The sequence below is a fragment of the Rhincodon typus genome, chromosome 15 (genome assembly GCF_021869965.1).
Source record: "Rhincodon typus isolate 14 chromosome 15, sRhiTyp1.1, whole genome shotgun sequence".
NCBI classification, from domain to species: Eukaryota; Metazoa; Chordata; class Chondrichthyes; order Orectolobiformes; family Rhincodontidae; genus Rhincodon; species Rhincodon typus.
The window spans coordinates 48,416,604-48,443,257 of record NC_063346.1 but is presented as its reverse complement, the minus strand read 5'-3'; the positions used below and the strand labels follow the sequence as shown (position 1 = coordinate 48,443,257).

Genomic DNA, 26,654 nt, shown 5'->3' with positions numbered 1-26,654 from the left:
AATTGAGTCCAAGTACTTTGTAATTATTTTCAGTGTATATGTACATAACTTTGTAACATTTTTAAAGCCATTATCAGACCACCATGCTGTAAATTTTAAAAAAAGTGCATTTAATTCTGTATAAATATTGAAGTTTATCAAATGTGGAATGGAGCAGCAAAACTAGTGAGTTATAATAAATAGGGTATTATGTTGTATTCCAAACTCTGTTGTGTGATTTTTAGCATGTTTGTTCACATTTGATTTGAGGTGATGGTGCAAGTGAGGTCTATGCCTCAGTATAGAATTTTCTTTCATGTAATGTAGCTGTCTTGAGTTTTTTTTTTTTTTAAAAAAAAAAGCAGCATTAGTTTTAGAAATACCTTTTTATTGTCATGTGCACTCAAGTACAAGAATACAGAGGTAGAGTCGAAAATTTACGATGTTGCCAGTCATGCTGCGTAGGTACATAATCGTGGCTAAAAAGTAGAAAATAAATTAAAAGTCCAACATTACATTTTCTTTCCGTATACAAGTAGCAAGTAAAAGTTCCAAATTATGGTCCTTCCTTAGCCATGGCACTGTAGTTGCTTAGGGCTTGGTCTGTCTTGCTGCTGGTGGCCATCCAGACCTAGCAGCCGCATCGCCAGAGCCCCACCCTGGTGCTACTCTGGATGCCCAACCGCATCCATGGCACCTCCAACTGTCAAGAGTTCTGCCTGGGCACACCATCCACCTTGTAGCTGCCGGCGAAGTCCCCACTCTGGACTCCTCGGCCATTCCTGGCACAGCTGCTGCCTCTGACCTCCCTGCAGAATGTACTAGAAAGAAAATCTTACAAGTTTTTTAAAAGGGAAAAAGAAAAGCAATCGGAGCAGATGATCTCTGGTTCAGGAGCCCTACTCTGCTGCCATCTTGGAAATTGGAGAGAGAGCGTTTTATGGCCTTAGAAGGATGGAAGAGATTTGTTTGTATCTCTAGATCATCTCTTCCCCATGCTATATTGGGAAACTAGCACAAAGTCTGTTAGGATTCTTGGTACTTAGAATTGCCAGCAATGATAAAAATGGAAGTTTGAGAATCTGTAAAAAAACTTGTAAAATTCTAATGAGACTAGACAGGATAAACACAGGAGCTCTGTTCCTAATGACCGACGACCAACCACCTACCCCCACACATACCAGGGATCAGTTTGAGGATATGGTGTGGACCATTTAAGATTGAGAAGAAGAAACCCAAAAGAACATGAAGTCCTCTGATCTTCAGTACTTTCCAGGGTCCTACCATTCATTCTGTAATTCTTTGCCACCTTGACGCTCTCCAAGTGCATTATCTCATACTTTTCTGGGTTGAATTCCATTTGTCACTGCTCTGCCTGCCTGAACAAATAGTTGATATCCTCCTGCAGTTAATGGCTATCTTCCTCACTATTTACCACTATACCAGTTATCACCTCTGTTAATTTCTTGATCATGCCTCGTATGTTGGAGTACAACTCATTACTGTACTGTATACAAATAGTAAGGCCCTAGAACAGTGCCCTGTAGAGCCCCACCAGGACACCCATTCAGTCACAGAATCTTCTTTCTGCCATCATGCTCTCCTTTCTGCCCCTCAGCAAGTTTTGGATCCAACATTTCTTTGGATCCCGTGGGCTCTTAGTTTTTGATTAGTCATGAGGAACCTTTTCAAAAGCCTTGTTCAAGTCTACGTAGATGACATTAAATGCATTGCCTCATCAATAATCCTGGCTGGCTGCCTCAAACAAAATTTGTAAAATACAACCTTCCATTAACTGAACCAAGAGTCAGACAACTGGCTTTATTAGTATGCAGTTCAGTCAGTTGTGTTTAATTAAGTTGTGCCAGTGTTATTTTTTTGATGGACTGTTTGTTGAAATTCCTTATGGATGTCATGCTTGGATCTTACAATTTGTGGAGTGGAGCAGGAAGATTTGTATGAAAATTGGGTTTAAAGTTTCATAGTTGAGAAAACTAATGGCATTTAATATAGGGCGTAATTCGTGTGTTGCTGTCAATCAGTGCATGGTGCAGAATTTAAGTGGGTGATTCCTTGGACTGGTTGGTAAAACGCAACTTCATATAACAGTCAGTGCCAGGAGTTTTGAATGTGGATCAATACATTTGCTTGTAATGGAAGTTAAAACTGCAAATTTATAAGTCAACAAATACATAACGTTTGGTTCAATGTATTGTTGTTTATTTCATATTTGTTCTTAACTTCAAAGACCGCTTTTTTTATTGGGCTGTGGGTACAATAAAGATTGAACTAAAATTTTCTAAACACCTATTACTGGAAGAATTTCCAACTTTAGTACAGAAATAAGAACTTTCTGAAGAAGTGTATGTTTACTCTAGTCATTGACGGATTTTGGACTGAATCTAATGTTTGTTCTTTTTCCTTGGTGATAGACGAAGGTTGGTTGGAAGTAGTACAGTCCCTGATTAGAGTTATTCCTCTAGAAGATCCTTTGGGGCCAGCTGTCATTACTTTACTGCTCGATGAGTGTCCACTGCCAACCAAAGTAAGTGATGCATGACTTGCCATGTAGCTCTCTGTCTTGCCTGTCTTTTATTTTAAATTTATATTTAACAAATCTTTGTATCAAATAGCCTTTTTATTTAAGGGTGAAATTATCAGAAATGTTTGGGTTCTGCGATGATGTCAAGTTGCTTGACATCAAAAGAAATAGAATTTAAGAGTGTAGACCATGTGGTCCCTAAAGCCACCCGCACTATTCAATACTATTGCGGCTTATCATGTATCTCCTTTGCACTCCATATAATCTCTTGATCCCCTAATAAACTAGAATTGCTCTGACTTTTGAATTTATTCAAAGGTTAGAGATCCACAGCATACAGATGACGATTCGAAGCATTCGAGCCTTTGAACAAATGTGTTTCTCCTTGTATGAGTGATTAAATTATCGACAACCCCAGTCCTCCTCAACCAGGCACTCGGCTCCGAAGTTCTAAATTTGCCTGCCAGGTAAACTAGTGTCGACTTGGGTCGAAGTCTGTAGATTAGACCTCAAGGTCTCCTTTTTCAATGCCCCCCCCCCCCCACCTTTTTGTGAGAGTTTATTGACTGACGACTGACCACAGCCCTCAGTACCACTACTTTGCATTTTTTCAAAATCAATTGTTCAGACATGGTATAATATTGCAGATGGGTCTTGAACCAGATCTTCTGGCCCAGAGTACGGGCATTACTGCAGTAGCCTTCCTGTTTCCTTAAATGGTTGTGGGTGTCTGTGTGTGGTCATTTAATCAATTTAACCGTGATCTGCAGCTTAACCCTTGAAATACTTATAACAAGCATGAATCTCCTCTTCAGAATCTGGTACGTGTCAATAAGATTACTTGCCTTTTAAACTCCAATGTGCATAGGCTGAGTAAATTCAGCCTATGTCATCGTACAGCAAGATTCTCATCCCAGAAACCAATCCGGTTTGTACTGCTTCCAAAAAAATATATCCCTCCTTCGATAAGAGACCAAAAATGTGTGCACTACTCTGAATGTGCTGTTGCCAAAGGCATTGTATTTTATAAACTAATGATGTAAATCAAAGTTGAATCCAAATGTTTCCTAGTTATTAGATAAGCAATATCAATTGAATTGAATGGGTAACTTTTAAAATCTGTCAAAATTAACTCGTGTTAAATCATCCCACCCACCAAACTATGTATAAACATGGAAATTTTTCATTTAATGTACCAGTCCCTAGGGTGATTGAGGGAACAGGGGCGTAGACCTCTTTTGCAACTTTAAACATGGGGCTGGAGAGCCTGGTAACTCATTTACTTTTTTTCTTTTTTTCAAAAAAAAGTGCTACGATCCCCGCTGAAGTAATTTTTTGACAGGTCCGCTCCCAAATTGAAATCTGATTTGATAGATCGTACTCTTTTTTGTTAAATGAGGGCAGGCACAAAAATTTTTCGGATTGCCAAAAGGATGGAAAAATAAACCAAACTATGTACACACAATGTGAAATATTTCAAAACCCATGGTAAAAATACAGTTCCTGACAACATTACTTTATAGTACTCAAACACGAAAGAGAGTTTGCATCTATCCCACTTGTAGATTTAACTTAAGAGTGGGAATTGAAAGAAACAGTTGCATTTAATAGCCTATTTCCTTGGGCTTAGACATTTTCAACTTTGAAGAACTCCATCACGAATCTAACCAACATTCTGGTGAGGAATTTCAATGCTGTAAAATCAGTCTTGCCTCTGGACGTGACTGTCAGGAACATTAGAACATTACAGCACAGTACAGGCCCTTCGGCCCTCGATGTTGCGCCGACCTGTGAAACCAATCTGAAGCCCATCTAACCTACACTATTCAATTATCATCCATATGTTTATCCAATGATCATTTAAATGCCCTTAAAGTTGGCGAGTCAACTATTTTTGCAGGCAGGGCATTCCATGCCATTACTACTCTCTGAGTAAAGAACCTACCTCTGACATCTGTCCTATATCTATCACCCCTCAATTTAAAGCTATGTCCCCTCGTGCTAGCCATCACCATCCGAGGAAAAAGGCTCCCACTGTCCACCCTATCTAATCCTCTGATCATCTTGTATGTCTCTATCAAGTCACCTCTTAACCTTCTTCTCTCTAACGAAAACAGCCTCAAGACCCTCAGCCTTTCCTCATAAGACCTTCCCTCCATACCAGGCAACATCCTGGTAAATCTCCTCTGCACCCTTTCCAATGCTTCCACATCCTTCCTATAATGCGGCGACCAGAACTGTACGCAATACTCCAAGTGCGGCCGCACCAGAGTTTTGTACAGCTGCAACATGACCTCATGGCTCCGAAACTCAATCCCTCTACCAATAAAACCTAACACACCGTACGCCTTCTTAACAACGCTATCAACCTGGGTGGCAACTTTCAGTGATCTATGCACATGGACACCGAGATCTCTCTGCTCATCCATACTACCAAGGATCTTACCATTAGCCCAGTACTCTGTATTCCTGTTATTCCTTCCAAAGTGAATCACTTCACACTTTTCCGCATTAAACTCCATTTGCCACCTCTCAGCCCAGCTCTGCAGCTTATCTATGTCCCTCTGTAACCTGCAACATCCTTCCGCACTATCCACAACTCCACCGACTTTGGTGTCATCCGCAAATTTACTAACCCATCCTTCTATGCCCTCATCCAGGTCATTTATAAAAATGACAAACAGCAGTGGCCCCAAAACAGATCCTTGAGGTACACCACTAGTAACTGAACTCTGGGGAAAAAATGAGTACAGGGACACGCTGGTGCTTCACTACAGCAGAGCAGTTGGTGTGCACCATACAAACAATTCTGTACACAAGTGACCAGTTGAAAATAGGCAAATGACCATCCTTTAGAATGCTGGCATTAGCTAAGTTCTTGTTGAGAACCTATATGGCCTCCTGTGTTGGAATCAATGTAGATTGAAAGCTGCCCCAAAAAGCTTGTAAATGGAAATTAATCTAATTGTGACATGAGGCACATTCTGTCTGCTTTTTTAAAAAAGTAGTGGAATATTGTATAGAAACTTTAAAGTGCATTGCATTTGCACCATCTTAAATATTTGCTGTTCTCTAATGGGATCTTGGTATCACGAGCAAGGCTGGCACTTGTTGCTCTTCCTGAATTGGCTTTGAATTATGTCTGGCTGGGTCATTTCAGAAGGTAGAACACATTAATGTGTTTTTTGCAGGCCAAACAATGTAAGCCTAGCAGGTTTCCTTATCAAATACATTCTATGTGACTTAATCGGTGAATTATATGGGCTTTTTCAATGGTTTATGAGTTTCATGGTCACCATTACTGAAATTAGCTTTGTATTGCAGACTTGATTTGAATTTCCGATTCCACCAGCTGCTAAGTGATTTTTGAGCTTGTCTATGCCTAACATTAGCCTGTGTCTCTGGATTGTTAATGCAGTAACATTACAATTGTGCCAATGTCTCTCTTGTAGACACCATAACTTTATAAGCGTGTGATGAAGCATTGTCACAGCATTTGTTTTGGTTAAATAATTAGGAAAGATTTTGTTCTTTCCTTGCTCTTTCAATGCTTCCAGTGAGAAGTGTTACGGCACAGAAAGAAAGAGACCATTTAGCTCATTTTATCTGCTCTGGCTCCAAATGGACTTAATACCAATCTCCTGTCTTTTCCCATAACCCTGCACATGTTTCTATTTCCATATTGATCTAATGTCAATTTGAATGCCTTGACTGAACGTGCTTCCACTGCTTTTCAAGGCGGTGTCCAGAACTGAACCATTTATTATGCAGATGTGTTTTTCCTCCTTTTACGACTTGCGCAAATCACTTCTTTTTAAATCTGTGCAGTCTCATTGTGAATGTTATGCAAGTGGGAGCATTTCTCCCTTATTTTAAATCAAGCTCCTTGTGATTTTGAAAGCTTCAATAAAATCTCCTCCTCTTATTATTCTCTCCAATGTGAACAAATCCAACCGTTCCAATCTAGACTCCTAATTGAAGTGTCTAATGCCTGAAACCAGAATCATTCTTGTAAGCTTCTGCAGTCACTCCAACGTGTTTGCATCCTTTCTGTAATCTGGCATTTGGAATGCTGAGCAATATCCTGCTTTGGAAAGATGTCATTGAACTTTAACGGAATCAGAAAAGATTTACAATGATTTTGCCACGGTTGGAGTCTTTGAGCTATAGGATAAGGCTGAATAGGCTGGGGCTGATTTCCCTGGAGCATCGGAGCCTGAGGGATGACCTTTGCAGAAGTTTGTAAAATTGAGGGGCATGGATATGGTGAATCGCCAAGGTCTTTCCCCAGTGTAGGGGAGTCCAGAATTAAGGTCATATGTTTAAGGTTAGAGGAGAAAAATGTAAAAGGGACCGAAGGGGCAACATTTTCACACAGGGTGGTGCGTGTATGGAATGAGCTGCCAGAGGAAGTGGTGGAGGGTGGTACAGTTACAACATTTAAAAGGCATCTGAATGAATACATGAATAGGAAGCATTTAGAGAGGTATGGGCCAAATGCTGGCAAATGGGACTAGATTAATTTAGGATACCTGGTCGGTATGGACAAGTTGGACCAAAGGGTCTGTTTCTGTGCTGTACATCTCTGTGACCTAAGTGTCTTACTCTGGCCTATTAATAAAGTCTGGGATACTGTATGCTTTAATAGTGCTCTCCACCTGTCAGACCACTTTTTTTTTTAAATGATCAGTGCAGTTAAACACACAGGCCCCTCTGCTTCTCTAACCCCCTAACTGTTGTACCCTTTGTTTTATACGGACTATCCATGCTTTTCCCACCAAAATGCATCATCTCCCACTTTGCTGCATTGAATTTCATCTGCTCACCAGGTTTTGTATGATCCACTTTTTAGTTTAAATTTTCCCCTGCATACCAAGATCCAGATCACCAATACATCGGGTGAAACAAAGACTCTCACACTTGACCTCCTGGGAGTTTCATGACAAACCTTCTACCACAAAAAAAACCATTGATCTTTACTCCCTTTACTGTTTTTATTGTCTATATTGCTGCTGTCCCTTTTATTTGAGTTCTGATTTTCCGCAAGCATATATAATTTGCTTTTTCCCTAATTCATTCATTGTATGTGAATGTCTCTGGCTAGGCCAATATTTATTGTTTCTCCTTTAAATTGCAGAGGGCAATTTAATAGTCAACCACATTGCTGTGGGTCCAGAATCAAATGTAGGCCAGACTAGGTAAAAGTGGCAGATCTGATTCTCCAACAAACATTAGTGATCCTGATTCATTTTTACAACCATCGATGTGGTTATCTGCTTGCAGTAAGGCCAGTGTTTTACTAAAGACGTTTACTGAATTCAAATGCTACTATTTGCCACGATGGGATTTGAACACGATTCTCAGATGATAATATTTGGGTTTTGGATTGCAAATCACTGACATTTACCCAATGCCGCTACCTCACTCTTACTTTCTTCTTCCTGTTATCAGCATTTCTATTTAAATGTAACCTTAAATAGAATGAGTTAATACTGAGGCTTTCACTTGACCTGTACTCCATAGTTTAGATAAAGTGGCTGTCGTCCACCAGATGTTGGTGTAAGCAAGTAATGTTTTAGGAGCAGCAGTATTCATTTTGGTCTCATGGTAGCTAACCTTGAATTTTAATTAATCATTTTAGCCTGCTTTGGGATAACCTGCCCTGTCTGAAGTTAAACCTACCATAAGTAGACTGCTACCTACAATTCAAATGTTTGTTTTTCCAAACGAACACTGCATGTAAATACAGAATAATGGGCAAAAGTAATCAAACTCTGTAAATTGGTCTGACTTTAGACAGTAATCATAATCCTTGTCCAGCTTATTTTTAAAAAAAAGTTCTATTTTTGCAGAAGATTAGCCCTTATTTGAATGTGACTTGCAGTTAAGGGAAATGAGAGAAAATGTGATTAACATGACCAGTAGCTATATTTCCACAAAGTTTTTAGTGCTGTGTTTTGATGTACAAGGTCGTTTTTTTTTTTTTTTTTTTTTTTTTTTTTTAGAGACTAAACTGAACAATGAATGTTTAAGCGCACTGAATGGCTTTTTAATTTTATTGTTTAAGGATGCATTACAGAAACTGTCGGAAATGTTGAACTTAAGTGCATCTCTAGCTAAGCAAGATGCTTGCAATCCAGCTAAACACCGTAACACTACTGCAGTACTGGGATGCCTGGCTGAAAAGCTGGCAGGTATGACAACCAATTCTTTTAGCCCTAAATTTCTTGGTCACACACAAGCAATTGTATGTATTTGACTTCGATCTTTTAGATAAACGCTGTTCTATTATGTAGTAACTGGGCATCTAATCATCAATGGTGATACATGAAACAGTGCAACATCTGAAGGATTTGTGTAATTAATTTGGACAATAAACAAGTGTGGCATTCTGTGAAGTAGTTTTGAAATTTTACCAAGATCAACAAAATGAGAGCAAGGCAAGAGTAAGCAGTTAGGTCCCTTAAGCCTGCTCTGCCATGCAGTACAATCATGACTGATCTCAACTGCACTTTCCTGCCTGCTGTCCATAACCTTTAAACCAATTACTAAATAAAAATGTCATCTTCCTTAAATTTACTCCATGTCCCTGCGTCTAACACACTCTGGAGTAGAGTTCCACAGATTCATGACCTTTGAGAGATATCATTTCTCCACCTCTGTGTTTTTAAAACTGCTACCCCTTATCCTAAAGCAATGACCTGTTCTTCTACATTGCCCCACAAGAAGAAACATCCTCTCTATAGTTATTTCGTTAATCCCCTTTTAATATCTTTTATACCTCAGTTGGATTTTTTTTTTGTTCTTCTGAGCGTGAGACTATAGGCCTAAACTACTCTCTCTCTTCATAAGACAAATTCCTCATCTCTGGAATCAATCTAAGGAATCTCCTCAGAACTGCTTCCAATACAACTACATCCCTTCTCAAGTAAGGGAACCAAAATTGTATGCCGTACTCCAGGTGCAGTCTTACAAATGCTTTGTACAGTTGCAGCCACACTTCTCTACTTTTATACTCTATTCCTTTAGCAATAAACGTCAAGATTCCATTTGTCTTCCTTGTGTATCTGCGTTCTAGTTTTGTAACTCCTGTACAAAGATACCCAGATCCCTCTGCAATGAAGGACTCTGAAGTTTCTCTCTATTTACATTAGTTGCCTTTCTATTCCTCCATCCAGAATGGATAACCTCGCACCTAAATTGCATTAAACTCCTTTTGCCAAAGTTTGGCCCATTCATCTAACCCATCCATATCCATTTTCAAATTTCTTGTTTCTTCATTGCACCTTACTTTCCCCACCTATTTTAGTGTTATCTACAAATTTGGTTGAAATGCTTAGTATCCCTATATCCAAGTCACTTAATATAGATTGTAAGTAGTTGGGATCCAAGGACCAAACACTGGTTCCCCACAAGTTGCATATTTCTAATCCAAATAAAGATCCTGACTTACTTTCTGTTGCTTAACCAAACCTCTCCCAAGCTAATTAATTACCCCTAATCCTATGTGATTTTTCCCTTGTGTATTCACCTTCTTGTGCAGCACCTGATCAAATGCCTTCTGAAAGTCAATGTACTGCATCTGGAGGATTCCCATTATCCTTCTGAATAGTTACATCTTTGAAGATGAGTGGATTACATTTCTTCTGTTTATTATTGAATGTTCCTGATCTGTATTGCTGAGTCTCATACCATTGTTAGTAGTAGGAACAGGGGATTTTTAAACATCCAAAAAGGAAATCAATAGACAGTTTATTTTCCATTATTGTGCAGAAAATCTTCTCCATCTGAAAAGGATGGATGGGACAGAAGTTCCTACTGCAGCACACATGATACTAAAACTGTTTGGCACCACCTAATAATGATCACCACTATCACCACTGTTGACATGATGCCTTGTATAGTTTTGCATTTTAAATCTTCATTGTATATAGCTTTACATATCGATGAGTTTGTATGTTGTGTACATGATATTTGCAGGAACACAATGTAATGGAATTGTTAACATTGTCAAATGATTGTGATTTCTAGGAGAAGTAGCCAGGTGAGAATATATCAGGAGAAAGGTTAGGATCCACAAAAAACTAGCTTTTCTAATTTGGGACTATTGGAGGGGGCAGGGTTACTGCTTTGCACTGTATCTTGTTAAATTGTCAAACTCTTAACCTTTTACAGCTTTCTTTTTTAAAAAAATTGAATTATATTTTAATGCTACTCAACAGCCTTGATTTAAAATTGCTAATTGGTTTTGGCAGCAAAGAGCAAGTTGGAGAAGCAGCAGGTTTAACATTGTTTTCTCCAGGTTGTCAGTTGCCACTCCAGCTTAGCAATTCTGAAATAATCCACCAAGCCAATCATACACATACAAAGAATAACCAGAACAGTGAGAGCATCTTTATACCTTTTAGAACGGTTAAGAAAGGTCATTAAGCACAATGTCATAATGGATAGTAAATGGCAGCCTTTCCAAATGGTGCTCAAATCCAAACGATGAATAATGAATAGAATGGGAGGAGAAAAAGCATGCCAGGAATGTTTTCATTCATTTGCTGAAGGTTGTTCTTGTATTTCAAAGGTTGTTCTGATTGTGAAGAACACATCACCAAAAGTACTTGCATGTTTTTTCTTTTGTAAATTGAAACTCCTGTGTACGTAAAATTTTGTGTGCTTCTGGTACTGTAGACAAAGGTATAGATGCAACTGGAGCTGTAATGGGCATTGTACTGCCAGAAGAGTTCTTGCAACACAGGTGGAGTAAGTTGGGTCATGTTATGTCCCTATTTACTTGATATGTTGTGAGGGTAGTGAACATTTTGATTGAATACAAATCAAAATTGTGTTCTTTATCAAAGCATTTAATTGGCAGGTCTGGAAACAGAAATACGCAACTTTCGAAATATTGTGCATTTCTTCAAAACATCATGATATTTTAAGAGCAATTCTGATTAATTTTTCAGTGATATCACTCTGATTCCTGTGGAAAGGCTGCAAATTGTCTAATCCAGCTTGTAACATTTCTAGGTCCTGCCAGCATAGGTCTTCTCAGTCCAGGAACATTGGAATATTTACTGGAAAGTTTGGTGAGTATTAGAAGTATAGGTGTAGTAGATATCTTGAGTCAAATTACTGAAAACTATAAACCTCTAAGTATGAACAAATTGTTGGGTCAACGAGTTGTTTTTATTTGTGATACTTGCTGTTTTTGGATCATCTTTGTACTTTTTAAGACTGTCATGGATCAATAGCATGAACCCAAAATACATATCACGTACATCCAATCGACAAAGGAGACATTTAGGATAGCTGATTAAATTTTGATCAAGGAGTTGAGTTAGAAGTGTCTAAAACAGAGATGAAGAGGTTTTGGGAAAGAATTCGAACTTGAGGCCCAGACTGCTGAAGGCTCAAATGCCATGGTTGGAGGATGTGCAAGAAACAAGTGCTAGAGGAATGCAGAGTTCAAAGACACATGGTAGTGGGCTGTCCTAAACTGCTGTTGTCATTGCAATTGTTGACCCAGTGATGATGTAGTGCTTGATAATGGGGTTGAGAAACATTAGCCATGATCGAACGGCAGGGCAGATTCAGTGGGCTGAAAGGCCTATTTCTGCTCCTGTATCTTTGGGTTGTATTCTTGCTGGCAAGGTTTATGGGGAAGGAGTTTGCTACTTGTAATTCTGAGATTCTGCAGTGCCTCCTGTGGTTGATGCAGCAGCAATTCTTTGGTGATGCTGATGCTGTCTTTTGGGCAGGGATTACACTTCTCTTCAACTTCTTCTACAGTCTGCTTTTTGACACCAAGAAAATTTAATTTTGAAAGCAGTCTGTTACTTGGATGTTCAATATCGTCATCTCACAAGGAAAAATCTGTTGACTTGTAGGGTGGTTCATACAGAATTCATTAGTTTCTTGGGCATTGAACATTTGGTAACCAGAAAATTAACCAAAAAATGTTGGTTAACTGAATGCAATTAAAGTCATTAATCTCTCAGAATGGTTGGAGTGATGTCAACCTTTAGTTCATAATCTTAACAGCCAGCTGCTGATTAGAGAATTTTGCTAAATTAGTACTCCAGTTCTTTGCTGCAATTTGGGCTCAATTATTGAAGCAAGTAATGGAACAAAAGGAGATTCACAAGTAATATCAGAACAGAAGGGTTATTACCATCAGGCAATGGTAAAGCAGCTGAGGCTCATTTCTCTGAATAGATGGTTTCATGAGCCTTGTAGATTCATGTAGATAGGTTTTGAGAGTGGGAATCTTGAACTCATGAATGTACTGGTCAATTGAATAAGGCAGTAAGGAGTTACATATTTCTTTATTCTGTGGTAAAATGTGGAATTTGTAATTGTATGAATTTGTTGAGAGTTATGGGAAATGAAGGTAAGTGTAGTAGAGAATAATGAATGGTGGAATGGGTTGATGAGATGAAGAAAGCTGGAATGAGGTGTCTGGCATAGACCTGTTAAAAATGGGTCATTTGGCCCACAAGTATCAAGTATACAGCATGTTTACTTAAGTACACTTTGAATTTAAAGAAATGTGGCTGCTCATCTGCAACCAAATATTTGTGCATTCCTTGTGAAACACTTCTGCTATTATGACAGTATCATTCAACCTGTTGAAATAGTGCTATTGTGTGCCTCTAAATATAGTGCATTCTGCATTTTTCACTGGAAACTAAGTATAAAATTTGAGTGAGGATTCAGTATTAAGTTTCCAAAAGCGTTTTAAATTCTTGGCACCCCAATAAGGGTTTTTTTGTATGAAGTTAGCTGCTGAGAGTACAAGCATAATTACAAAAATGCTTGAACATTCTATTAAGTAATGTTTCATCTTTTTAAAAGAAACATATCCACAAGTTTAGCATAATGCAGAAAGAATCTGCGTAAAAGTTGGTGTGCTGAAAGCATACAAAAAAGTTCTCAAAGCAGACCATATGGTCCTACAGGTATATTGAATTTTTGTTTGTGGATTGTGGGTATTGCTGGCTTCACTAACTCTAATACCTATCCCTAATTACTCCTAAGGTGGTCAACTACCACATTGTCCAATTTTAGGACTGCAGCAGCAAATCTATAAAATTCTAACATGACTAGACAGAAGGTTAAAATACAGGAAGGATGTTCTTGTGCACCAAGGAGTCCAGAACCAGGGATCACAGTTTAAGGATGTAGAGTAGGCCATTCATCACTGGGACGAGGAGAAATCTCTTCACCCAAGAGTGGGTGAGCCTGTTGCATTTCCTACCGCAAAGTAGTTAAGGCAAAAACATTGAATGATTTCAAGAAACAGTTTATAGTTCTGGGGTCTAAAGGTATCAAAGGGAAGGAGGAGAAAGTGGGAACAAGATGCTGAGGTGGAAGACTAGCCATGATATTAAATGGTGGAGCAGCATGAAGGGCCAAATGGGAATGATCTACTCGTGTTCCTGTTTTCTGTATTTTAGCTTCACATAAGGTTCCGTTTGACACTGGTCAACATACCCTCTTTCTCCCTTCCCTCACGGATTTGGCTAATTTTCCTTTTAAAGGCCTTTATGCTGTACAACTATTTGTTTATTTGCTGCTTGTGATGGCAAAATCCAGATTCAAAACATTCAAAGAAGTTGCCTCTGAAGTCACATTTATGACCCCAGTCTCGGACTCTCTCTCAACTGAAATGCTTTTTCTATCAAAGCATCCTTATTGAACTACCAAAAGTTCTAAAGACCTCCATTAGTGAAAAACAGCCCAAGTTTATTCTGTTTTCCCCTAATTCCCTCTAACTTCTTATTTCTGATCCGTATTGCAGACTTTACAGTTGAGATTTATAGGGTCACTATATTTTTCTGACATGGCAGCCAGATTATAGCATCGTACTCTGAAAAACTGAATGAAGGGTGTACTGTGAAGAATTGAAGTTAAGCATAGTTAAACAGTCCACTGGAGAAGGAATCTTTTTCTAATCTGGTGTTTAGTTTCGACACACGATTTTTTTTTTACTAAAGTAAATAATGGTGCACCGTTAATGAGCTTTCCTACAGTATTCAGGAGCTTTCTGTTGTCAATGATTTACTGTGCTGCACTTGAGCACCCTGCCTTGATGTGGACTGCATACAGAGTTACCAACATGTTAGCTGTGTTAGTTTCTGAATTGAATCACTAAGCTTTTGCACAATAACATTTGATTATTTGCAGTAGTGTTTGTTCTGCTTTGGTTTCCCCGCGTGCCATTATATGCTGTCCTTGAGAACTGTTCTCAATTTTTTATGCAGTAGCTAAAAAATTACACTTTTGCCACATCTTTTAAGACTGATAAAGCCTTACTTAATTGCTGTTTTGTAACTTGAAACAACTTGATCAATAGTTCTTTAGCAGACAAGGCAATGGGATTTTTGTCTGTTAATGGATATTTGTAGATTGGCTGGTTGATGTAACTGAAAAGGAATAATTGAAATGCAATGTTAACTCTGCAGCTTCTTCATAAATAAAGTCACTAGAGCAGTTTTGCCCTTTCAATTCTTGGGCAGCAGGACCTTCACTCATCAGATAGACCATATCTGAAGTATTGGGAGCTTTTCTGGCCATTATGTCTTGGGGAAGATGTATTGCCCTTCAAGAGACTGCAGGAAAGGTTTACCAGATGATGCTTGGATTCCCAGGTTAAATTGCAAAGTCAGGTTACACAAATACATGCAGTATTTCCTGGAATTTAGAGGATTGGGGCTATTTGATTGTCAAAAATATTAAAGGAAATAGACAAACTATTTCCACTGGAGAATCCATCTGGATTGGAGTCTCTAGATGTTACAGCCACATCCTTCAGTGTAAAGTTTAGTCAGGTTTTGTACACTAATATAAGTTTGGACCTCTGCTGCAAAAGGTAGTTAATGTTTGATGAATTGTCAGTTTTAAAGCTCCTATTTAGAACTTTGTTTTTGCCACAATATTCCTGCTTTTTAAGATTTTCATATGGATTTAAGTTGCAGATGATATTGAATGGAGGGGTTAAGTGGCCTGTCTGAATGGTTTTAAAAAAAGCTTGATGTGTGCCCTGTTAGGGGTCAGTACGCTGAATGGCTGCTTTGTGATGCAGAATGATACCATCAGCACATGTTCTGTTCCTTTATTCTAGACACTTTGAAGATCCCATCTGCTTGATCTCACCAGAGGCATGGTGACTCTTGGATTAGACTTGCCTCCAGTCATGTGCATCTTTAGAGGAGCCTATCGTTCTCTGGGACTCTGACTATTACTGGTCTAGATGTCCATGTTGTTCTCCTTTTTCTTTTAGCCTCTGAATATCATTCCTGAAGACTTACTTAACAATATTGCTTTCAAGTCAACTTAACTGATTTTATTTTAAGGCTACAGTTAACTTTAAACGGAGTAATTTTATCATTTGAGGTCGACCTATAATAACGTTTTAGATACTTTCTGTGTGAACTTGTCCAGAGGTAGGGACACTGCCACAGCACCACAAGAGCTCTTATTGTGACTTTATATATTCACTTTTACGATTAGAACCACCTGCAGAGCCGTAATGAACTTCAAGATGCTGTTTTGAAAGTTTCTCCCACCTTGCTTGTTTTTAAATGGTTATGAATATGTGCTTAAGGATCAACCGGTGGAATTTGGTTCAATTTTTGACGAGATATAAAAGTTGTGATAATTGAGTTGATCAGCACGACCTTTTTTAAATTTAAACATCTCTTTAAAAATTGACTTTCTAAAAATAGGTCTTTTGGTGATTCTGAAATGTTTCAGGCTGTCCAAATTGCACATTATTGAAAAAAGTCAGTTTTCAAGTTAATTTAGTTTTATGCTTGATACCAGACTCAAAGTATGAAAATCTATTTTCTGCTTGCATTGCCTTTGCCAACAAAAGTGTTCTGCACAACCTACAAAGTCCCTAGTTTATTCAAAATACACTTTCAAAATAACTTGTGGCAAAACAGTTAAAACTATATGAATTTGTTTAATTTTTGATTCTTTAATATTGCAGAGTGTGCAGTCTCACCCCATGGTCATGCTTTTCTCCCTCATAGCCCTGGAAAAGTTTGCACAAACAAGTAAGTTTGCTGTGTAGAAATGAACACCTATATAGAGGTGGAACCTTGTAAAAGTGTAGTAGTAAGGTAATTTTTCAAAGTAAACCTGCTTTTAAATAGTTGGCAATATTGTAATGTATTAACTTGCTATTCAGATTCCATTTACATTGTCCTAAATCATCATGTTTTCCATTTTCAAGAGTAGCTGAGTTTAGTCAGGTTTTCAGCCCTCCTGGATGTATGCAGAATTCTCCCAAGATCGAAGGTTGCTGTCCTATGCACTACAGACTGTGACTCAAGAAAACTGTACTTTTGTGCTCAAGTCTGCATGTAGTGCTTGGGACCAAAGCATCTGTTATAGCTAACAGCATTTAGGGATCTAGTCTAAATGTCTCAGCCCCTTGCTGCCTGCATAATATTCTGTAATTTCTTAGCTGGTTTTTCCCACGGTCTTGTTTGAAAAGTTAGGTTGTGGACTAAGGCTGTAAAACTCGTCATTTTGCAGTAAAAGTATGTAGGCTTCCTCAAACGCTGTGTGATCAAACATTGAGGAAGATGTCCAATCAGTTAACAAGTTCTTTAGTTTGGTAAGGAAGAACAACCACTGCTCAAACACGTAAAATTAACACAATGAATTGGTAGCACCTAGTCACGGCCTGAGTAATAAACATTAATTCATGTCTTAGTTCTGGCCCCCCTTTAGAACCATATTGATATATCTATTTGGGTTCAATAGAAAGTTGCCTAGGTTTATGTATAGTCTAAAGAAAATAGTTTTTCCTTTTTCTTCAACCTTTATCGATGGCCTGAAGTTTCGTAAACAGATGACTTTACCAGACAGGCATTATTTTTTTTTTCTTTTAAATATTTGCAACTTTCAGGATAAATAATCTAATCCAACAATTATCTTTAAAGTATCATGGAATCTTCGTAAGGCTGACTGTCTAATGTGTGTTCTGCCTCTACCTGGTAGCATGCTACAAAATAAAATTTTACCTGAATCCCTTGTACTTTTTCCTCACTGTCAGAATCATAGAATCCCCAAGTGGGGGAACAGGCCCTTCAGCCCATCAAGTCCATGCCGACCCTCAGAAGATCCCACCCAGACCCATCCCCCTACCCTTTCTCTGTGACCCCCCCCCCACCCACACATCACTGGATACGATGGGCAGTCTAGCAGGCCAATCCGCCTAACCTGCACATCTTGGACTGTGGGACGAAACCGGAGCACCCGGCCGAAGCCCCCACGGACACGGGGAGAACATGCAAATTCCATACACAGTCGCCCGAGGGTGAAATCGCACTCTGGTCCCTGGCACTGTGAGGTAGCTTTGCTGGTTTTCAGTAAGAGGCATGAGTCATTCATGACTAGCCCACCACGTCTTTCTTTCCATTATTTTAAAAAAGAATGAGGTCTGGGCAAGAGTTGGAAACAACAGCCTGTCTCCCATAGATAAATAATTAGGGTCATTTTAAGCTTGTTTAAAAGCTTAGTTGGTCCCAGTGCTTCACAGACAGCTGGAAGAGTGTGGCCTGCTTTTCGTTCAACTCGAAGAAAGGTGTGCTACTTCAATTAGAACAGTACGCCCTTTGCCCATTGCTCACTCCTAAAATAAGAGTCCGCCCGTTTCCTTGCACAATATCTGAACTATAAAACCCCTCCCCCCCCCCCCCCCCCCCCGGCCAAAAGATGCTCATCCATCCTCACCAAATAGTCCTGACTTCCCTTGGATCAAGTTCCATGGCAGCCTTCCTACAATACCAGTAACATGCTATTTGCTCTGCCAAGACTGCAAGAGCTGTCAGTTAATCCGCTTGACCAGCAGCTCAGAGTGTTACTTTCTTCCACTGATAAGCTGACGTTTCACTTTGTTAACTCTGTCTGCACTATAATATCACTGAGGCGTGGATGTGGACTTCTGTTCAGCTGGTCACTACTGACTGTGTAGTTGAGGAACATTGAACAGCCTGCTGTCCGTTTGTTTTTGTTTTTTGTTTTTTTTTTTTTTTGAAAGCAAATCACAACGTCTCAGCTCTAATCTTTTTTTTTTAGTCTTTAAAATTGTGAAGGAAATTATCAGATCATCTTTCATAACCAGAGTTTTTCTGTTTTGGTTCATTTGTTTTTGTATTTTCCCCGTGCTAGTATGCCTTTTTAGAATTGAAGATGTACTTCTGCATAGATCTCCCAGGAGTGATCTTAACACCATTTCTATGTTTAATATAAGCTCAGCCTTAACTATTGGTAGTACCCAATATTTTGAATATTGAATAAGGATTTGAAGTAGCATACAGATTGTTTATACATTGTAGTCGAACTGTTTGAGCTAGTTTTTCTTAAAATTTGAAAACCAGTTCTGTTTACTGTGTAATTCACACCTGATTTATGTAGCTACAAGCATTATTAGTGCAAATGTTCATGTGGGCAAGGAATGCATCTTTTATTACTTGAATTAATTACCAACAGCAGGTATTTAATGAAATTATACAACTTTTAATTACAGGTGAAAATAAATTAACAGTCTCTGAGTCATGTATTAGTGATCAGCTACTTATGTTGGAGTCTTGGGTAAATCATTCAGATTACCTCAAACGGCAGGTTGGCTTCTGTGCACAGTGGAGCCTGGATAATTTATGTAAGTTTGAAATTTTGTGCTCATTTAACACAAACTAAAGTATTTGGCAATATTCAGATGGGATACTTGTAATTTGTCATTTCTTTATAGGCTGTAAAATCATCGTAGTCACTTTTTTTAAATGAGTAGAATTACAGGTTGCAAAGTTATTATCCCTTACTGCAGGGGTTTGAAGGGGTAACTGAATATTATGACTTGATCCACTGATTTCCTTGAATTCTGTACAATACAGGCTCCAATGAAGCCCTCTCTTTCCCTATTTCCCCCTTCAATGTCAATTAAAAAATTCTTGCTGCTGCAAGTTGAATTCTAATAAAATTCATGGAATAAAATTTGATGGAAATCAGATAATATCGAAGGAACAAATTGTAACCTGATGCATCTTAGAAATATGCAGTGTCAGACAAAACTCGCTAGTCCATCCACGTTGTCCCACACAATGGTAAAGGTCAAGGCCCGTTAGACCTATAAAGCTGTTCTGTCAGGGAATTGCCTCAACTTTGTTTTTAACGGATGACCTGATTATTAGAGTGAGCTATTGTTGTAATTTCTCGCATCAAAGGAAATGTTCTGTGTGTAGACTGTCAAGACCCTTCAGGATTTTGTATCTTTCCATCAAAATGCCTGTTACCCTTTTAAACTCCAACAGATAGAAGCCAAGCGTATTCAGTCTTTCCTTGTAAAACAACTTGCCCAACCAAGGTATTAGTCTAGTTAACCCCCTTTGAACTGACTCCAGTGGTTACGACACAGAGACAAATAACTGAGCCAGATCGGTCTTTCTATGTCTATATTCACAACACAGTAAAATGAAAACCTTCAAAGACCCTCAATTGATGCCATTGGTTCCTAACCATACTTTTGAATAACTAATCCCAGACTCTACGAATAATAAATTCCAGGCACTGCTTCGTATCTTAAACCAAAGATTTGACAATATATTAACAGTATTGTAACTTTAACAGAGCAAAATTAGACGACAAAGTAATGTAATCGGTCTGTGCCATAAACACACACACCTTTGTTTTCACCCGCATTCACAAAAGACAGACAATTAAGGGATAAATTTTAAGAGGGAAAAAAAACACTACTGGCCAGATAACATGTGATTTTCATGACGCATTGTTCCACAGGCATAGATGATGGTTTCTTAGTTGATTTTTTTTTCTTTTTAATTTCAAAATGGTTTTCAGGGTCACCTTTACAGTTTCCTTAGACAAGTATTACTACCTTTATTCTCTGAGCTCCCAAGAGGCTCGCGGGAGGTCAGGCAGGGAGCTTTCATATCCCACATGCTGGAGCACAACAGCCAGATTCTTTTATTTAAACTGAAAACGCAGTCCAAAACCCAGTCCAAACTCTGACCACTCCCTGACAAACGGACTGTGTCATCCACTAGGTCCAAGTTACCATTCAACCTCTGCCATATGTTTGTACGTAAGTTCTTTTCCAGACTTGCTGGAACCAATCCCCAGGTACTAGCCTCTTAATAGCTAGCTTTTGTTTAAGCATAGTGCTTTTGCCTGGTAACTGCAGAATCTTGGTCGGAAACTAACCTGCAATTAACTTCCAGGCCCGGCCTCGGGAACAAACTAGTTTTGTTTTTGTTTTGACAGAAGGTTTACCCGGGGTCCCAAAGTCAACTTTGGCTCTTACCTGTTAAAAGCTCCAAACCCAAATTGATCAAAGAATGAAGTTTAAAATAATGAAATGTCGGCTCTAACCATGAACTGCGCAGAGTACTTGAGATGCTGTCACACCAATGACCTGTACAACTGAAGAAAACCACCTCCTCTTGTCTTCAATTCCTCTTGTAATAAAATGTCTATTTGCTTTCTTAATTGTTTGCTGTTCCTGCATGTTAACCTTTGGTGACTCATCAGTTATGGATACCCAGATCCCTGCGCATCTGTGATCTGCAGTCTGTCACATTTTAGATGTGCTTTTTTTTATTCTTCCTGCAAAATGGACAGTTTTACATCTTCCTGCATTATACTCCATTGCCAGATCTTTGTCCATTCACTTACCCTATCAATATCTTTTTGTAGCCTCTTTTGTATCCTCTTCACAACTTAATTTCCTACCTATTTTTGTGACACCAGCAAATTTGACAACCATATCTTTGGGCCCTTAGTTCCTCTACGTCTTTCCCGCTGTCGGTGTTCGATGTAGACTATAGACCAATATAATTGCACGTTTTCTGTTCCTGCTGTATAGCCAAATTGATTCTGTCTTTGACCCATCTGGACATGCTCTTTCCTGAGCAGTGCAATGCTCTCCTTAATCGATTCTGCTACCCTATCCATTTTCTTGTCAATTCCTAAATGCAAGATGTTCAGAAAAAAAGGAATATGTTCACACCCCAGTTTTGCTGCTTCAAGCCAGGTGTCTAGTTGTGTGCAATATTTAGCAAATGCCAGGGAGCAGTCTGCCCGTCTTGTTAATCACATTGTACGTTGTTTTTCATAGGTATGCATAACCCTGCTATAGACTTTGTAACTTTCTCCCTTACTCCTGACCCCCACCTATTATACTACCATGGTGCTCTGCAGCTGCTCAGTTGAGTGCCATCCTGTCACACCAGGGACGTGACATACTATCTTGCTACTCCGTTGAAGAAATGATAATGCTGCAGATGTTATTTCCTTTTAATGTTATCTGTTATGCTTTTTTTTAAATGCAGTTTTGAAACCGAAAAGGCAGTTCACTTATGAAAAAGTAAATCTCAGTCACATTAATGCTATGTTGAACAGCAATGATGTTAGTGAATACCTCAAAATTTCACCAGATGGTCTGGAGGTGAGTATGTGTATTTGTTATTTGCCATGAGCCGCTACGTTAGAATTCATTTCCGTTCCCCTACTGGTTTTAGGGGTTTCTGAAATCTGGATTTTACTTAAGTTGGCACTCAAAATTCAATGTGTTGCCAATACCAATAAACATAGAATGGAGATTAATAAACTGCATAGAATTTTGGAGAAGGTTCTGTGGAAAGGCATTTTATGCAATGTTTAATATGCTGCATCATTTTACATTGGCTTGGTTATTGTCTAACAAGCACAAATAGTTATCAATCATCTTTTACACAAGTAATCATATGGAGACGAGTAGAGATGCAGTACTTAAAGTTGAATCTTTAACTGGTTAACACAATGAATTGGTGAATAGCCAAGGTCTCTTTGCTAGGGTGGGAGCATCCAAAGCTAGAGGGCACAGATTTAAGGTGAGAGGGGAAAGATTTAAAAAGGACCTGAGGGATAACTTTTTCAGAGGGCTATGTGTGTGTGTGTGTGTGTGGAGCTGCCAGAGGAAGTTGTGGAGGCTGGTACAATTACAACATTGGAAGACATCGGGATGGGTATATAAATTGGAAAAGTTTAGAGGGATATAGGCCAAATGCTAACAAATGGGACTAGGTCAGATTGGGATGGACATGGACGAGTTGGACGGAAGAGTCTGTTCCCCTGCTGTATGACTGTATCGTATCTGATAACCTACAGTACTTTGACACACTTGTAGGCTTAAAACAGTTTATTTGCACTTTGCAATTTGAGACTGACTAGTATTTTAATTCTATTAGCAAACCAAATTTTCAAATGCACATTTGAATGAGATTTAAAATATTTTTGTTTATAATTTGCTAAATGCATGCATTGAGTATAAAATCCTTGAATTATCAAGAATCATGGAACTTTTAAAAATTAACAATTATATAAGTAATCAACATGACTTTACAATCGGCCAAAGAGGGAGAAAACAGCCAAGCTAAATAAAACATTATCATATTATACTAATCAAAAGTCATGGGGTTTTCCTAGACTTCATTAGTAAGTGTGTAGAAGACTGCATGCCCAAGAAGTCTGAATGTTCCTCAATCGGAAACAATGCATTAACCAGGATTTCCACTCCCTACTGAAGTCCAAGTCTGAGGCTTTCAGTTTGGGCGACCCTGACCTATACAGTAAGTCCTAGGTGCAACCTTTGCAAGGACATCAAAAACTCTAAAAGGCAATACTAAACTACACCTGAGACCCAGAATAACCAAGTGGACAGCCATTGTTTGTGGCAAGATTTACACTACGTAACGGGCTGCAAAGCGAAGTTGTATTGCTGCCTGCAATTCTTTACATCCCCACCCGATGAGCTCAATGTATTCTATGCTTGCTCTGAAAAGAAGGTCAGTGAAACGATATCGTCTGTCCCAACTGCCTCAATGCACCCATACCTTTGGTCGCTGCCGCAAAGTTAGATCGGTTGCCTTGAAAGTGAACCCATGGAAAGTGGCTGGCTTGGACGGAGTCCCTGGCTGTGCACTCGGATCCTGTGTGGACCAGTTGGTGGGAGTATTGGCTGACATCTCTAATGTCTGCTAGTTAAATTTGAAGTTTCGACCTGCTTTAAGGAGACCACCCTTGTCCCTGTGCCAAAGAAAGATACTACAGCATGCCTCGATGACTACTGCCCAGTGGCTCTGATTGCCGTAGTTATAAAGTGCTTCAAGAGGTTGGTCAAGGCTCACATCAACCCCAGTCTACCAGAGTTGCCTTGATCCTTTGCAGTTTGCCTACCAGCACAAAAGGTCCACAGCATATGCTATCTTCCTGATCCAACACTCGTCCCTGGAACATGTGGATAACAAGAATACCTATGTCCGGCTCCTACGTATTGATTACAGCTCTGCCTTCAACACCACAATTCAAACCAAACTCTGAGATCTAGGTGTCAGCTCTCCCTCTGTGACTGAACCCTCGATTTTCCGCAAACAGTAAGTATAGGCAACAGTACCTCCTCCTCCACGATAATCCTCAACGTCACTGCCCCACAAGGCTGCGTACTCAGCTCCCTTACTGTACTCCTTGTACACTCACGACTGTGGCCAAATTCCGCTACAACTCTCATTTGAGTTTGATGACACTACCATTGTAGATCGGATCTCAAACAACATGAGAGAGTACAAGGAAAGCAGTTGAACGCTCAGGGGTATGGTATAAAGATGACAATCTCTCCAATATCGGCAAAACAAAGGAGTTGTTCATTGATTTCAGGAAACTGAGTGTAGGGCACGCTCCTGTCAGCATCAGTAGTAATGAGATAGATGGTCAAGAGCGTCAAGTGATGCGCGTGATGATCACCAACAATCTGTCCTGGTCCACCAAAGTCAACACGACGGTCAAGAAAGCAGAACAACGTCTCTACTTCCTCAGAAGGCTAAGGAAATTTGTCATATCCACAAAAACTCCTACCAATTTTTATAGGAGCACCATAGAAAGCACCCTATCCGGATGCAACATAGCATGGTACGGCAGCTGCTGTTCCCAAGGCCGCAAGAGATTAGAGTCATGAGCATAATCCAGTTCATCTCTCAAACCAGCCTTGCGTCCATTGACTCCATCTTTACCTCCCACTTCTTCATCAGGAAAGCAACCAACATAATCATAGAGATAGACTAGGGGGGACAGGTCTTGGTGGAATGCCCTATGGAGGGTCAGTGTGGACTCTGGGCTAAATGGCCAGAGATTCTATGATAATCAAAGACCCCTCCCACCATGTTATATACTCTCTTTCCATCTCGAGATACAGAAGTCTGAATGTACATACCAACAGATTCAAGAACAGCTTCCCCGCCCCTCACGCTCTTGCACTGTACTTTCTCTGCAGCTGTAACACTGTATGCTGTACGCTGTTCTACTATACTGGTGCATGTTCTATAGTATGATCTCCTTGTAGAACACGCAAAACGACACTTCACTGTATCTGTGACAACAATAAAATTAAATGAAATCCTGTCCATTTGATTATATATTAAAAACACCTCCGCAAATTCCAGATAGAGCCTTGAAGGGAACAAAAGAATTGAATTAAATGATCACCTGAAGACTGCGTGGTAGGATTTGCATGTGGACATAATTGAGTGTCTGGGTACAAATTGTACTTCTGAGATGAAGCTCTCATTTAGGCTTTCAGGTTTCCACTCTGATTCATTTCCATAAGCACGTTTTGATCTTGCATGAACCAATGCAATCAGGTGCCATTTAAAAACATTTTTTCATGGTAGAGAAAAATGAACAAAACTAAGAGTGGTAATCCAACTCAGTTTTGTTAATGCCATGAGTGTACTGATTTTTAAAGAACTGAAAGTAACCTTTTTTCAACAAAAAATTCTGCAGAACTGTAGAGTTTCATTATGTACTGGTAGTTTAAAATAATTTTTCAAAATTTTTAACTTCAAGGTACTAGCATGCTTTTTTTTTAAAATGTCAGAATATTCTTAAGGTTAGGAGCCTCTTTGAAGGATTGGGAACGGGCACAATTTGAGGAAACTTGTATACTGATAAATTCGCTTGTGATGCGTGGCCAATTTTGTGGTGGGGCCAGCTTGCAGCTTGATAGGTTTACAAAAACCTATGTGAAATGTTAATTAAACTGGTTGATGTAACTAGTACTTGGAGTTCACCTCGTGCTGCTTTCGCCAATTTTTCTCATTTTTGTTCATTGAAACATTATTCTGTAACCCCATTGACAGTTCATTGATCTGAATTTTCAATGGCAAGTTCCAATCCAATTCAAACTTTCACTTTCAATGGGCCTATTCTTAAGAATCTTTATTCTGGATTTAACACTTGTAAGGAAGTATTAAAGTGCACACTGACCACAAACTTACTTTGGTCTGGATAGAATTGTTCTAGTGAGGGTGAAATTCTTTAAATTCAAGTTTCCTTTCAATTTATTTCCAGTATTATGCACATAGTTGCTGTTGGGTTTTATTCATAAAAATGGAAATATGTATGCATAGCAACATTCAGCAAACTGACATAACATATTCTGTACATTACTCCAAACTGTAACCTGTCAGCTTTATCTGTATGGTCCCTGGTCTTTCTCCCTGGGGAATGCTTGGTTCATTTATTTTGTTTGTCCAATTTGAATTTTTGTCAGTTTCGTTTGGAAAGGATCATTTTTACACTGGGTGAATAAAGCATAAATCATACCTAAATCTATTAATGTCTACTAGTGGATCCTTCTGGTTAATGCTATCTCTGTTTATTTTATACCCTGATGTGATAAAGTAATTGTATCACATGCTGTAGTACATCGTCGTGCAAACAAGCTCTTCGGTTTGATCTCCAGTCTTTTAACTGATCTTGGCAAGGCATTTAAAAGAATGTTAATATCATTTACTCCCTGGTGTCAGGAGGAAGATCTTAGTTAGGATTCTTGTTACCAATTACACGCTGTTGGTGTCACACTACATTGCAACCAACTGAACTGTAGACCTAATACTAAATAAATGAACTGCCTTTTAGCACGTTGACTCTAGTCTGAAACCTGCTCTCAGAATTATGAAGATGTGATGAAGTGGACAATGGTTGAAGCTTGTACAACCAAACAGTTCAGCCTTAAAATGATCTGACATTGTAAATGTAGACTTTTTTTGGTTTGGGGTGTTTACAACTCCATGGTCTA

At 39.0% G+C, this 26,654-nt stretch overlaps 1 protein-coding gene across 2 annotated transcripts in view; it reads left to right on the top strand.

The window, feature by feature from the left end:
* The window catches only part of rspry1 (ring finger and SPRY domain containing 1), a 58,782-nt gene that overhangs the window by 16,012 nt on the left and 16,116 nt on the right, over window positions 1-26,654 (top strand). For both annotated transcript variants that reach the window (XM_020513886.2, XM_048605694.1), the window contains exons 3-8: window positions 2,412-2,524; window positions 8,589-8,715; window positions 11,543-11,601; window positions 16,509-16,575; window positions 19,059-19,190; window positions 21,874-21,989. In XM_020513886.2, coding sequence (XP_020369475.1) covers window positions 2,412-2,524; window positions 8,589-8,715; window positions 11,543-11,601; window positions 16,509-16,575; window positions 19,059-19,190; window positions 21,874-21,989 — 614 coding nt within the window. The remainder of the gene's footprint in view (window positions 1-2,411; window positions 2,525-8,588; window positions 8,716-11,542; window positions 11,602-16,508; window positions 16,576-19,058; window positions 19,191-21,873; window positions 21,990-26,654) is intronic.